This window comes from Lepidothrix coronata, unplaced genomic scaffold (assembly GCF_001604755.1).
Source record: "Lepidothrix coronata isolate B3197 unplaced genomic scaffold, Lepidothrix_coronata-1.0 Scaffold356, whole genome shotgun sequence".
In the NCBI taxonomy this organism is placed as follows: Eukaryota; Metazoa; Chordata; class Aves; order Passeriformes; family Pipridae; genus Lepidothrix; species Lepidothrix coronata.
Genome location: NW_016690536.1, coordinates 71,349 through 86,097, shown reverse-complemented (window position 1 = coordinate 86,097; position 14,749 = coordinate 71,349). Strand labels below are relative to the sequence as shown.

Genomic DNA, 14,749 nt, shown 5'->3' with positions numbered 1-14,749 from the left:
AGATAACAAGCAACAGGACAAGAAGAAACAGCCTCAAGTTGTGCCAGGGGAGGTTTAGGTTGAACATTAGGAAAAGTTTCTTCGCTGAAAGGGTGGTCAAGCACTGGGAGAGGCTGCCCAGGGCAGTGCTGGAGTCCCCATCCCTGGGACTGTTCAAAGAACGTGTGGATGTGGCACCTGGAGACGTGGATTGGTGGTGAACACGGTGGTGTTGGGTTAATGGCTGGACTCCATGATATTAGAGGGCTTTCCAACCTTCACAATTCCATGTTTTCAAGGCAGGCACAGATTTTTTTCCAGCCAGACGGGGTTTTGGGGGTTCTCAAGCTCCCATTGTGCTCTAGAAGCAAGAGTGGAATCCCTTGTGAGCAGATCTCACTTTCCTGCTTCCTCCCAGTTGCCTTCCAGGAGCTGTGTCCGTACGGCCACGGAGCCATCCCGGGCCCAGGTGACACCCGAGAAGGTGAGCTTGGCTCTAGGGATGACAAGAAATTTGGGGTTGGGGGGGGTGTTGCTGCCTAAAAACAACCAGACTTGGGCTCCTGGAGGGCAGGGTTGGATCCCAGAGGCAGGGAAGGAGTAGAAGGAATGGGACTGGGGGCTCTCCCAAGCTCAACTGCTCACCAAAGGTTCGGCCCCCGGCTCTGGAGAGGGAGAATCTGAAGCTCCAGGGATCACCTGGGTGTCTCGTGTCAGTCCTGAGGGGGCTGTTTGTGGCTGTGGGAGGTTTCACCCCTGTGTTTTCCCTGGCAGATGTCAATGAGTGCTCGGAGAACCTGGGGGTCTGCATCAACGGGGCCTGCATCAACACCGACGGCTCCTTCCGCTGCGAGTGCCCCTTCGGATACAACCTGGACTACACGGGGGTCAACTGCGTGGGTGAGGGTCTGCCCGGGGCTGCGGGGGTCGGGGCTGCCTGGGAGAGGGTCTGTGTGGTGGGTGGGGGTCTGTGAGGGTCTGTGGTGGGTGAGGTGTGTGTGGTGGGTGGAGGTCTGTGAGGGTCTTTGTGGTGGGTGAGGGTTCTGTGGATGAGGGTCTGTGTGGTGGGTGGGGGTCTATGTGGGTGGGGGTCTGTGTGATGGGTGGGGATCTGTGAGGGTCTGTGTGGTGGGTGAGGGTCTGTGTGGGTCTCTGTGAGTGGGGTCTGACTGGTGGATGGGGGTCTGGGTAGTGGGTGGGGGTCTGTGAGGGTCTGTGTGATGGGTGAGGATCTCTGTGGGTGAGGGTCTGTGTGGTGGGTGGAGGTCTGTGAGGGTCTTTGTGGTGGGTGAGGGTCTGCTTGGTGGGTGAGGGTCTGTGTGGGTAAGGGTATGTGATGGGTGAGGGTCTGTGTGACGGGTGAGGGTATGTGATGGGTGAGGGTATGTGATGGGTGAGGGTATGTGATGGGTGAGGGTCTGTGTGGTGGGTGAGGGTCTGTGAGGTGGGTGAGGGTCTGTGATGGGTAAGGGTATGTGATGGGTGAGGGTCTGTGTGGTGGGTGAGGGTCTGTGTGGTGAGTGAGGGTCTGTGAGGTGGGTGAGGGTCTGTGATGGGTAAGGGTCTGTGATGGGTGAGGGTCTGAGTGGTGGGTGGGGATCTGTGAGGGTCTGCGTGGTGGGTGGGGGTCTGCATGAGAGAGAGTCTGCGTGGGTGAGGATCTCTGTGGGTGAGGGTCTGTGAGGGTAAGGTCTGTGTGGGTGAGGGTCTGAGTGGGTGAGGGTCTCTGTGGATGAGGGTCTGTGTGATGGGTGGAGGTCTGTGAGGGTCTGTGTGGTGGGTGGGGGTCTCTGTGGATGAGGGTCTGTGTGGTGGGTGGGTCTGTGAGGTTGGGGTGGGCTCTCTGTTCCCTCCTTCCTCGCCCCCTGTGTTCGAGGTGGACGGAGGGACCTCGCTCCTCCCCTGCCCCTCTGCTGTCCCAGCTCCTGCCTTTGCTGGGGGGTTTGAGGTTACAAGTACCACCCAGCCCCAACCCTTCCCACCCCACTGACCCCCCGACGTGTCCCGTGTCCCCAGACACCGACGAGTGCTCCATCGGCAATCCCTGCGGGAACGGCACCTGCACCAACGTGGTGGGAGGCTTCGAGTGCGCCTGCGACGAGGGCTTTGAGCCGGGGCCCATGATGACCTGTGAAGGTGACACTGCTGGGGGACTGTCCCCTCATCTGTCCCCTCACTCCTGGTGCCACCGGGCTGGGGGGGACCCCGCTGGATCAACGCCCGGGCCAGCTCCAAGGGGTGGTGTGGGAAGGCTCGGCTGGGGCTCAGCTCCTTCGACACTGGGCTCCTTCAGCTTCCTCTGAGGCTGCAGCCCAGGAGGAGCCTGGAGACCTGCCAAAATCCAGGAGCTGCCTCCTCAGGGAGCCAGGACCCATCCGAGCTGCTGAGACACCGGCTGTCTGTCCCTCTGCTGACAGTCCTGGTGTCTGTCCTTCTGCCAAAACACTGTCTTGTCCCTCTGCTAAAACATTGGCTGTCTGTCCCTCTGCTGAGAGTCCTGGTGTCTGTCCCTCTACAACCATGGCAGGAAACCTTGGTGGAACAAAGTTCTCAAGAGCTGGATGCCCAGGGGGGTGGCTCTGCCCTGGGGAGGCCCAGCCCTGTCCCTAACAGCACCAAGGCAGGTTCTCTCCTCTCTCCTCCCCACAGACATCAACGAGTGCTCCCTGAACCCCCTGCTCTGCGCCTTCCGCTGCATCAACACCTTCGGCTCCTACGAGTGCACCTGCCCCTCTGGATACGCCCTGCGAGAGGACAGGAGGATGTGCAGAGGTAACAGCCCCTCCTGCCTCCATCAGGAAGCTCCCAAACCCTCCCCAGCTCCTGCTCCCAGCCACGTGTGTGCAGGGAAGGCAGCACTCCTGCCCTGGCATCACTGGGCCTGTGCCCACTCTCACCCCTCCTAGTTTTGCTGCCAGAAGGAAATTCTTTGCTCACAGGGCAATGAGGCCCTGGCACAGTGCCTGCCCCATCCCTGGAAATGTCCAAGGCCAGCGTGGAGCAACCTGGGCTAGTGGGAGGTGTCCCTGCCCATGGCAGGGGATGGCACTGGATGAGCCTCAAAGTCCCTTCCAACCCAAACCGTGTTATGATTCTATGATTTTTTTTTTTTTTTAACTGTGCCCCAGCCAGCCTGGGCTAAGGCCACGGGGATTGATGGAGCAGTGGGTGCTCCTGGTGCCCCCCAGGGCTGGCAGGGTGTAGCTATTTGGAGTTGGCTTCCCACCAAGTCCCCTGGGCTACAGCGAAAACCTCCCCCCTCCCCTCTGGAAAAAGGGAAAAAAAAAAACTACAGAAACTGAAAGACCCGAAACCAACCGAGCTATAACAAAATATATATATTTACATACATCACAGTTTATATACAGTTACAATACTGTGTACATATGAAAAGAGAACCCCAAACAACCCCCCCAGAGGGGAAGGGAAAAGGGATGCGGGACAAAACCACCAAAAAACCCCGAAGCAGGTATGCACAGTAACAATCAATAAGGAACTAGGAAAAGAAAATCTTATTACTCTCCTTGAGATAGCAGAATCGTGCCAAGCACCGCTGGCACCCTCTGGCTCCCAAGGCCTACAAGGCCTCACTAGGCCTCACACGAACAGTACCCTGGCTTATGTAAAAATCATATGGAATACTGGGAACATGACCACTTCCTTGGTTACAAACTGGTCACCAAGGCAGGCCTAGACTAGAACTATCACCCAGGGGCAGCTCTGAAGGGGTCTCTCTTGCAGATCTGGACGAGTGTGCGGAGGGGCTGCACGACTGCGAGTCCCGGGGGATGCTGTGCAAGAACCTCATCGGCACCTTCATGTGCATCTGCCCGCCAGGGATGCAGCGCAGGCCCGATGGAGAGGGCTGCACAGGTACCAGGGCAGGCTGCCAGGGACTCCCAAGGGCGTGGGGATGGTTCCCTGCCAGGCATTGCCCTTGGAAGTTTATGTTCCTCCTCCCTGGGGTGTCCCGCTCGCGCCTTCACGCACAACCCTCTGTTCACCTCTGGCCCATGCGAATCAGAGTCCAGCACGGGGGGACCTTTCCTTTGGGTCATTCCGTGTCTGTCCTGAGCTGCTTTGCACTGATGTGCTTTGGGAAGGGGCACTGGGCAGCCCAGCCCTGCTCAGCCTCGGGCACAGCAGGGACACGGAGCCAGCCCAGCTCCAGGGCTGGCCCAGCAGCTTGGCCAGGGCAGGTGGAGGATGTGCAGGCCAGGGAAGCTGAATTTCGGCCACCCTTGCTTTGGGAGAGGTCCAGGGCAGGTGGATGCGCTTCCCAGCTGATGTGGAAATGGTCCTCGGGGGCTCTGGGAGGACATTCCAAACTGAGTGGTAGCACAGGGGCTCATGGAAAGTTCATGGAATTGGTTCTTTGCCTCACCAGAGCTCTTTGTGGTTTTTTCTTTCTTTTCTTTCTTTTCTTCATTTCTTTCTTTCTTTCCTTCTTTCCTTCCTTCCTTCTTTCTCTCTCTTCCTTTCTTCCTTTCTTTCCTTCTTTCTTTCCTTCTTTCTTTCCTTCTTTCCTTCCTTCCTTCCTTCTCTCTCTCTTCCTTTCTTTCTCCCTTTCTCGCTTTCTTTCTCCCTTCCTTCCTTTCTCCCTTTCCCTCTTTCTCCCTCCCTCCTTTCCTTCCTTCCTTCCTTCTTTCCTTCTTTCTTTCTCTTTCTCTTTCCTTCCTTTCTTCTTTCTCTCTTTCTCGCTTTCTTTCTGCCCTCCTTCCTTTCTCCCTTTCTCCCTCCCTCTTTCCTTCCCTCCCTGCCTCCCTCCTTTCCTTCTTTCCTCCTTTCCTTCTTTCCTTCTTTCTTTCCCTCTTTCTTTCTTTCTCTCCCTCTTTCCTTCCTTCCTTCCTTCTTTCTTTCTCTCTCTATCTTTCTTTCTGTCTTTCTCTCTTTTCCTCCCTCTTTCCCTCCTTCCTTCCCTCCCTCCCAGATGAGAACGAGTGTCGGACCAAGCCTGGGATCTGCCCCAACGGGCGCTGTGTGAACACAGCGGGGAGTTACCGCTGCGACTGCAACGAGGGCTTCGAAGTCAGTCCCTCTGGCACCGAGTGCATCGGTAATTCCCAAATCCTGCCGGGCCTGGAGCAGCACGTGGGGCTTCCCGGGGGCTTCAGGGGGTCTAAGAGAGCTGTAGAAGGACTTGTGATGTGGGTACAGAGAGACATGACAAGGGGAAATGGTTTCATGCCGACAAAGGGCAGGGTTGGATGGGATATTGGGAAGGAATTCCTCCCTGGGCAGGGTTAGGGGGTACATTGGGAAGGAATTCTTCCCTGGGAGGATGGGAAGCCCTGGCACAGGTTGCCCAGAGAAGCTGTGGCTGCTCCATCCCTGGAAGTGTCCAGGGCTGGGTTGGACAGGGCTTGGAGCAACCTGGGACAGTGGAAGGTTGCCCATGGCAGGGTGTAGAACTGCATGACCTTCAAGGTGCCATCCAACCCAAACCAGGGCTGGAACTCCATGACCTTCAAGGTGCCATCCAACCCAAACCAGAGTTGGAACTCCATGATCTTCCAGCTCCTTCCAACCCAAACCATTCTGTGACTCTTTGATCCTGAGCAGAAGGTTTGGGGGGCATCACCTTCACCTTTATCCGAACCACACCCCCTTCATGCTGGCGCTGGCACAGGCTGCTCCCTCATCCCTGGGGCTGACACTGGCTCAGATCCTGGACTCATATCCCCCTTTCCTCCACCCAGACACCCGCCAAGGGTTCTGCTTCACCGAGGTGCTGCAAACCATGTGCCAGATGTCCTCCACCAACCGCAACCTGGTCACCAAATCCGAGTGCTGCTGCAACAGCGGGCGCAGTTGGGGCCCCCAGTGCGAGCTCTGCCCCCTCCCTGGCACTGCCCAGTACAAGAAGATGTGTCCCCATGGCCCAGGATACTCCACTGATGGCAGAGGTGAGCTGGGGCCACATCTTTCAGTGCAGAGGACGTGGGTGCAGGCTGGGGCAGAGCCCGGAGCAGACACAAAGCCTCTGCGAGGTTCTCTGGGCAGGTTCTTAGCTCTGGGAGGCTCAGAGCTGCCCTGGCACGGGGCTGGCAGCGGGCACAGAGGCAGCCTTGGCACTGACAGGTCCTTCCCTCTCTCCCTCCCCCAGACATCGATGAGTGCAAGGTCCTGCCCAACCTGTGCAGGAACGGGCAGTGCATCAACAGCATCGGCTCCTTCCGCTGCCACTGCCGGCTGGGCTACACCGCCGACATCACGGGCATGGCCTGCGTGGGTGAGTGGGGAAGAGGGATCCCGTGCCTCTGGACAGCCCTTGTGAATCCAAAAAAATCCGGTTTAAGGAACTGCTCAGAGACTCTTGCATCTTTTGAGCAGCGAAGGTGTTTATGGCCGACGTCGGGAGCGAGCGTGGTTCGCACCACGGAGAACTCGCTCAAAGGTTTCACACAAAATCAGGGGGGTTTATGCAATTTTCATAGATGATTAAGTGCATATTCATATGATTACGACATCTATCTATACAAATTAATAACAGGTGGAGTGTAGGCAGAGCTCAGGCAGAGCTTAGGGTGGTGCTTCTCTTGGCCTTCAATTTGGGTGGGGGTTCCACTCTTCATCCTGTGAGTTGGGGGTCTTCTATCAGCTTCATCAGCCTGACCCTTTTACCTTTCCATTGTTCTAGCCCTGCTCAGTGAAGCTTAGAATCATAGTTGGGAATGCAGGTGTTGATATAAAAAGCACCCCTGGAATCACAGATCACATTTACTGTGCTGCCTCAAACTGAGATGCTCCCTCAAAATCCGTGTCTTCCTGCAGGGTGAAAACAGGGCATTTACCTGGGAATGCCAGAATCCATAGGGATATCTGACCACTGAGTTCTGTGCCACAAAACCCCGGATCACCTCGTGTTCAGGAGCTCCTGGGCAGGCTGAGCTGTCCAAGGGGTGGAGGGTGTCCTGTCCCTGGGGGTGCTGACCTGTCTTGTCTCTCGAGGGTAGATCTGGACGAGTGTAACCAGTCCCCCAAGCCCTGCAACTTCATCTGCAAGAACACAGAAGGCAGCTACCAGTGCTCCTGCCCCCGGGGGTACATCCTGCAGGAGGATGGCAAGATCTGCAAAGGTATCCAGCCAGGAGGAGGAGGAGGAGAGGCCCTGCCTCACCCCTGGCACCTGGGGGGACGTGGCAGAGCAGTTCAGGTCCTTCTGTTCAGCCACAGCACGAGGATAGACGTGGAGAAAGGTGCCACCCTTGTGGACTGGTGGGTGAGGGTTTCATCCTCCCACAGTCTGGACTTGTCTCATCTGGGAAAAAAATCCTCCTTGCCCTTTCCTACAGACCTCAGAGCCTACCCCAAGCTGTGCTGAGCTCCAGGGACCTTCAACCTGGGTGTCTCCTGCATGTCAGTGCCACCAGCAGCTGCCAGGCTGGGGCTGTGCCCACCTCTCCCAGTCTCAGTTTGTGAGGAGGCTGGGCTGAGAATCTGGGAGACTCTGGGATTTGTGAATCCCAGGAGAGGCAGGGAGAAGTCTCTGCACCTTCCAGATGTGCCCATGTATAACACTGAGGTGGGGAGAGGCTCGTTCTTCTCGTGGAAGAACTCTGGGTGTTGTTCCTGAGGCCAGTCCCGGTGTGCCCAGGTGTATCCACAGGTGGCACAGGCTGAGACCATGTGGATAAGACACCTCAGGGGGATAAAATGAGACACTTTTCCTTGTTGCTTTAGACCTGGACGAGTGTTCCACCAAGCAGCACAACTGCCAGTTCCTCTGTGTCAACATCATCGGGGGCTTCAACTGCAAGTGCCCCCCTGGCTTCACTCAGCACCACTCGTCCTGCATCGGTGAGTAGAGCCATTCCCTGCTCCCCTGGGCACCACCAGGACATTGCCACCAGGACATTGCCAGGGGTCAGTTTTAAGCCCAGGAGAGTCTTTCCAGCCCCTAAACCCGCGGGTGTTTTGCAGACAACAACGAGTGCACGGCTCAGCCCTCGCTGTGTGGAGCCAAAGGGCAGTGTCTGAACACCCCGGGCAGCTACAACTGCGAGTGCCAGAAAGGATTCTCCCTGGACAGCTCTGGGGTCAACTGTGAAGGTGGGTCTGGGTCTCCAGGGCTTTGGCAGAGTTGTGTTCCCCTGGGGAAGAGTTCCTGGTGCATCACAGTCTCCGAGGAGCTCGGTTGGGACAACGCTCTCAGGCACAGGGTGGGATTGTTGGGGTGTCCTGTGCAGGGCTAAGGGTTGGACTGGATGATCCCTGTGGGTCCCTTCCAGCTCAGGATATTCCATGGTTCTATGAGAAGGGTCTGTGGGGCACCAGAAGCCCCCATGGGAAGCTCTGGTGCGAAGGAGAGGTCGGTGCCTGACCTGCCTGGGGAAACACCGGCCCTTGGAAAAAGAAATGAAGGTCTCAGTGCTGCAGCCACAGCCAAGCTGGGACAGGAATGGTCCTGTGTCCCACCAGGAGAGATCTCAAGCTGGCCATGGGACCTGCTGAGGAGTGCCAGTGCTCAGCCTGAAGCAGAGTCCAGGCCTGACCTTAACTCCAAACCCATCCCAGGGGTGTCTGTGGGCCTTGGGGCTGAGGGTGCCCCTCACTGCCAACTGCAGGGACATAACTGGGCACCAGAACCACCCCCACACGAGCACCCTGCAGGGTGCCAGGCAGGTCCAGCTGGTCCCTGAGGGCCCTGAGGTCCCACCCACTGGTCCCTGAGGACCCCCCAGCCCGGGGGGAGTTGTCCTGTTGTCCCATTGTCCCGTTGTCCCACTGCCCCCGTGTCGCTTTGCTGCAGACGTGGACGAGTGTGACGGGAACCACCGGTGCCAGCACGGCTGCCAGAACGTGCTGGGGGGGTACAGGTGTGGCTGCCCCCAGGGCTACGTCCAGCACTACCAGTGGAACCAGTGTGTGGGTGAGTGAGACTGGGGTCCTGGGCCTGTGGGAGGTGTCCTGTACCTGTGGGGTGTGTCCTGTGCCTTTGGGGTGTGTCCTGTACCTGTGGGGTGTGTCCTGTGCCTGTGGGGTGTGTCCCTTAACTATGGGATGTATCCTGTACCTGTGGGGTGTGTCCTGTGCCTGTGGGGTGTGTCCCTTAACTATGGGATGTATCCTGTACCTGTGGGGTGTGTCCTGTGCCTGTGGGGTGTGTCCCTTAACTATGGGATGTATCCTGTACCTGTGGGGTGTGTCCTGTGCCTGTGGGGTGTGTCCCTTAACTATGGGATGTATCCTGTACCTGTGGGGTGTGTCCTGTACCTGTGGATGTATCCCATACCTGTGGGGTGTATCCTGTGCCTGTGGGGTGTGTCCTGTGCCTGTGGGGTGTGTCCTGTACCTGTGGGGTGTGTCCTGTGCCTGTGGGGTGTGTCCCTTAACTATGGGATGTATCCTGTACCTGTGGGGTGTATCCTGTGCCTGTGGGGTGTGTCCCCTACCTGTGGGGTGTGTCCTGTACCTGTGGGAGGTGTCCTATACCTGTGGGGTGTATCCCATAGCTATGGGGTGCATCCCACACCTGTGGGACATATCCTGTACCTGTGGGGTGTATCCTGTACCTGTGGGTGTATCCCTTAGCTGTGGGGTTTATCCCGTACCTGTGGGATGTATCCCATACCTGTGGCCTATCCCATTCCTATGGGTGTATCCCATAGCTGTGGGATGCAGGATGGAGGGCAGCCGAGCCCCCAGTCCCTCTCCACCCCGCTCAGCCCCCTCTGACGCTGGGTTTGGGTTCATCCCCATTATCCCACTGATATTCCTGCCCTGCCCCAGAGACAGACCGGGACGTTTCCCAGGGATGGACCCCCCTGCCCTACCCCGGTTTCTCCCAGGAACAGGGAATGCCAGGAAGCTGCTCTGCCACCAGCACCAGGATAACCCCCTTGCTCCCTCAGCAGCCTTTTGGGCTCTCCGGGAGCCTGCTGGGAATTCCGGGCGGGGTGGGAGCACCGTGTCCCGCCCTCCCCTGAGCGTGTGCCCCTTTGTGCCGCCCCCGCAGACGAGAACGAGTGTTCCAGCCCCACCGCCTGCGGCTCTGCCTCCTGCTACAACACCCTGGGCAGCTTCAAGTGCGTGTGTCCCTCGGGCTTTGACTTCGACCAGGCCTTCGGGGGCTGCCAGGACGTGGACGAGTGCTCGGCCGGGGGCAGCCCCTGCAGCTACGGCTGCTCCAACACGGACGGGGGGTACCTGTGCGGCTGCCCCGGCGGCTACTTCCGAGCGGGACAAGGGTAAGGGAGACACTTACACCTTCCCAGACACTGTTCCAGAACAATCGAGGCAGCTGGAAGGCAGGAGGGCTCTGCAGAGGGACCTGGAGAGGTTGGATCCATGGGCTGATTCCAAGGGGATGAGGTTCAACCAGGCCAAGGGCCGGGTCCTGCACTTTGGCCACAACAACCCCCGGCAGCTCCAGGCTGGGACAGAGGGGCTGGAGAGCAGCCAGGCAGGAAGGGAGCTGGGAGTGGGGATGGACAGGGAGCTGAACAGGAGCCCAGGGGGCCAAGAAGGCCAATGGATCCTGGCCTGGCTCAGGAACAGGGTGACCAACAGGTCCAAGGAAGTGATTCTTGCCCTGGACTCAGCGCTGGTGAGGCCACCCCTGGAGTGCTGTGTCCAGTTCTGGGCCCTCAGCTCAGGAAGGACATTGAGGTCCTGGAACAGGTCCAGAGGAGAGCAACGAGGCTGGGGAAGGGACTGGAGCACAAGTCCTCTGGGACAACCTCCAAGGGCAGTGGTGACACTTCTGTTCGGATGATGGCTCTGAGCTGGGTCTCTCTGCTCTTCTGCCCCCAGACACTGTATCTCTGGCTTGGGCTTTGGGAAAGGTCCCTACCTGCCTGCCCCCCAGGAAGAGGATGAGGACAACCTGCTCTCCCCCGAGACCTGCTACGAGTGCAAGATCAACGGCTACCCCAAGAGGGGCCGCCAGCGCCGCAGCCTCAACGGCACCGAGAGGCACCAGGTGGGACACCCATGGCACCCTGGGTGGGCTGGGGGGCAAGGCAAGACCTGGGTCACTTGGGAAATAGTGGGTCCTGCCTCAGTCCAGCCAGAGCAGCTCACCCCACACCCACCTGGGGTGTTTGGGGACGGCCCTGAGTCCACAAGTCCTGCGGGAATTGGGGATCTTTGGAGTTTGGGACGCTCTGAGGTGACACACACTTGTGTGGTTTGGCCACAGATGTGTGGAGATATGTGAAGCCAAGAGATAAAGCAGGTGTTTCCCATCCCTGGGAATGTCCAAGGCCAGGTTGGACGGGGCTTGGAGCAATCTGGGACAGTGGAAGGTGTCCCTGCCCATGGCAAGGGGGTGGAATGAGATGAGCTTTGAGGTCCCTCCCAACCCAAACCAACTCTGTGTTTCTGAGCGAGGGGAGGTGATGGGGGAGAAGTTCCCACAGGGTCACTGAGGGCTCTCAGCACTCACTCTGTGACTCCAGGCTGGGCCTGTCACTGTAAATACAGGTTATTCCTCCACAGGGAGTTCTGACCTCTGTCCAAGGCTCCCCCAAGAATTTTACAGCCCTGGCAGGTTGGACTGGGAGGTCATTTTAGGCTCTGAAGTTCTTGGTCCTGCCTCTGCAGCTGAGGGCTGTGTGGTGGCTGGTTCAGTGTCAGAGACACAACCAGGGCACCGAGAAACACTTGTAGGAAATTAAGGACCGTGGAATCATAGAATCATAGAACCATGGAATCATAGAATCAGCTGGGTTGGAAGGGACCTCTGAGATCATCCAGTCCAACCTTTGATCCAACCCCGCTGTGGTTCCCAGCCCATGGCACTGATGCCACATCCAGTCTCAGCTTAAAAACCTCCAGGGACAGAGAATCCACCCCTTCCCTGGGCAGCCCATTCCAATGGCTGAACGTATGGAAGTCGCTGTCCCTTCTCAGAGCTGGTTTGGGGCAGAATTCCCCGAAATCACACCCTCCTCCACCCAGCCCTGAGGTGTTTGGGGCAGAATTCCCTAAAATCACACCCTCCTCCACCCGGCCCCGAGGTGCTGGGGGGGTCTGTGAGTGACACACCCCCTTCCTTGGCAGGACCACGCCGTGAACTTGGCCAGCATGGACGTGGAGGCCCCGCTGTCCATGACCCTGAACCTCTCGGACCTGGCGCGCAAGGAGCACATCCTGGAGCTCCTGCCGGCCGTGGAGCCCCTGGAGAACCGGGTGCGGTACCTCATCTCCCAGGGCAACGAGGAGGGCTATTTCCGCATCCACCAGAAGGAAGGGCTCAGCTTCCTCCACCTGGGCCGCAAGAAAATCCTGCCCGGCACGTACCTGCTGGAGATCGTGAGCGTGCCCTTGTACCGCAGGCGGGAACTGCAGAAACTCGAGGCCAAGAACCACCTCGACTACTTGGCGGGGGAGCTGGGCCAGGCACTGAGGATGAAGCTCCAGCTCCAGCTCTACTAAAAAAGAGAAACCCCCCACCACGGGATCCATCCACCCACCCACCCGACAGTCACGGCCCTTCTCCTCTCGCCATCCACCCCTCGGGGACAAACGGGCTCCTCCTCTCGCGCCGCCCCCCTCCTGCCACCGCCTGCACGGGACAAACCCGCGGGAAACCCCGGGAAACGGCCCCCCGGGAAACGTCCTTCTGGGATCAGCACCTGGGATTGCTCTGCTCCGTGAGCCAAAGCCGCACCGAGAGCTCCCGGGAGCTTTGCCGAGGGTTCCAAACCTCGCCAAAGGTTCCAGCCCCTCGCCGGCAGGGACTCCCCGCCCCCTGCTCAGCTCCCTCCTGGCTCCTGCAACCAAGACACTGTCCAAGCTGGCAGGGTGGTGCCATGGGGTGCCTCCATGGTCATATCCCACCCCACAGCCCGGGAAATGTGAGGGGGGCCTGGGGAAAGCTTGGGAGGGAGCTTTGGCAGGGCCTGGTGTCAGTGCCTTTCCCAACAGCTCTTGTTCCTCCTTTGCTTCTGCGTTGTCACGATGGTGCTGCAGAAACCATCCCATCCCTGCCCTGGCTGTGCTCTGTCTCTCGCTGTCTTCTCCATGTTCTCTGGTCCCTTTGGGGCTCCTCTGGTCCCTTTAGGGCTCCTTTGGTGCTTTTGGGGCTCCTCTGGTCCCTTTAGGGCTTCTCTGGTCCTTTAGGGCTTCACTGGTGCCCCTAGGACTCCTCTGGTCTTTTGGGGGCTCCTTTGGTCCTTTTGGGGCTCCTCTGGTCCTTGGGGGCTCCTTTGGTCCTTTTGAGACTCCTCTGGTGCTTTTGGGGCTCCTCTGGTCCTTGGGGACTCCTCTGGTCCTTTGAGGCTCTTTTGGTGCTTTTGGAGCTCCTCTGATCCCTTTGAGGCTCCTCTGGTCCTTGGGGACTCCTTTGGTCCTTTTGAGGCTCCTCTGGTGCTTTTGGGGCTCCTCTGGTGCTTTTAGGGCTCCTCTGGTCCTTGGGGGCTCCTCTGATCCCTTTGAGGCTCCTCTGGTGCTTTTGGGGCTCCTCTTTCAAGCAGCAAAGGTCCCCTCTGATCAGAAAGGCCAGTTCAGGGTGCCCCCCTCACATCCCAAAGCAGCCAGGCCGTGGGACCACAGGCTCCTGTTGGGACACCTCAGGTCTTCCCACCAGGATAGGCTGAACAAGTGTGGAGCTGGAAGGGCTTTCCCAGAGCTCCAGCAAGTCCAGGGGTTCAGGTGTCCTCCCGAGGAGGAGCTCTGGGGAAAGGCTGATGGATTGAAGTGCCTGGTTGGGTGTGGTTGGACAAAGCTGGTGGGAAGCACCTCGTGATCCCGGCGGAGAGCACCGGGGTGCTTCCCATGCCAGAGGGGTGGAGGGCTTGGGAAGATGCACATCCCACGCTGCAGGGGCACATTCCATGGCCAGCAGCCACGTGTGAGCGCTTCAAAATCCCGGGAAAAGCAAGATGGGGACGGGGGGAGAGGCAGGAACAGCCACTTCCAAAAGAACCCTGGGCTCGGAGCCGCTCTGTCCGTGCGACTCCGGCGCTTGTGGCCACATCCCCCTGGCCAGGAGTCCCTCCCCTCTGGTTGTCCCCTCCATCAAGGTGGCCCCAGAGATGGACAGTCTCTGGTTCCTGCAGATGGGATGCGCTCCAGAGGGTGTGGAAAACAGGAATCCAGAGGCAGGAGGGCTCCCTGCTTCCCCCCGTAATTCCAGCCGGGCTTTTCCTTCCTCCCTCCCTCCCTCCGGATGTCCTTCCCTGCGCTGCCATTCCCTAAATTCTGCATGAACCTCTCTCTCTGCAGTTCCAAATGGATAAAAGGTGCTAATTCACACGGAACTACCTTATCCCAGCCCCGAGGTGCTCCCAGCTCCGGGAAGCCGGGGCTGGATCGGGCTCGCCGGCGTTGCTGCACTGTCCCCACCACCCCTCATATTTATGGAGAACCACCAAAGTCCTGCTCCCTGGGCCTCGTGAGGAGGGCAGATTCCTGTAGCTTTTGGGGGGTTTATTATTTTTTTTTGGGGAATTGGGTGGGGTTTTCCTGGTCCCCAGGGGGTGGGGGAAGTGTGTGTTTACTGTACTGGGGGCTGAAGTCAAACTTGAAAACTCTTTTGCAGCTCCAGACTCTGGATTTTACAAGAGTCCCCCCCCCCCAGAGCTTGTGACAGGATGGGTGGCCTGATGTTTGGGATGGTTTTCTTTGTTGGTTTTGGTTTTATTTTTTTTTATTTTATTTTTTTATTATTATTTTCTTTCATTTTATTTCATTTTGTTTTCCAACAGGTGCTTTTTTTTAACAAAAAAAAAAAAAAAAAAAAAAGGAATTCCACAAAGAGCCACCTCTCTGTGCGGGACAAGGAGCACAAGGTTTTGGGTTTCCACACTTTCCCCCCCCTTTC

General features: G+C 58.1%; 1 protein-coding gene across 1 annotated transcript in view; it reads left to right on the top strand.

Annotated features, from left to right (window-relative positions):
• The window catches only part of FBN3 (fibrillin 3), a 124,411-nt gene extending 109,780 nt beyond the window's left edge, over positions 1–14,631 (top strand). The window contains exons 45-59 of the mRNA XM_017838759.1: positions 398–463; positions 754–879; positions 1,996–2,115; positions 2,629–2,751; positions 3,721–3,852; positions 4,910–5,035; positions 5,679–5,885; positions 6,086–6,211; positions 6,936–7,058; positions 7,663–7,779; positions 7,903–8,031; positions 8,732–8,851; positions 9,938–10,169; positions 10,735–10,903; positions 11,986–14,631. Of these exons, the coding sequence (XP_017694248.1) occupies positions 398–463; positions 754–879; positions 1,996–2,115; positions 2,629–2,751; positions 3,721–3,852; positions 4,910–5,035; positions 5,679–5,885; positions 6,086–6,211; positions 6,936–7,058; positions 7,663–7,779; positions 7,903–8,031; positions 8,732–8,851; positions 9,938–10,169; positions 10,735–10,903; positions 11,986–12,360 (2,291 nt within the window). The 3' untranslated portion in view covers positions 12,361–14,631. The remainder of the gene's footprint in view (positions 1–397; positions 464–753; positions 880–1,995; positions 2,116–2,628; positions 2,752–3,720; positions 3,853–4,909; positions 5,036–5,678; positions 5,886–6,085; positions 6,212–6,935; positions 7,059–7,662; positions 7,780–7,902; positions 8,032–8,731; positions 8,852–9,937; positions 10,170–10,734; positions 10,904–11,985) is intronic.
• Positions 14,632–14,749: the final 118 nt, after the last annotated feature.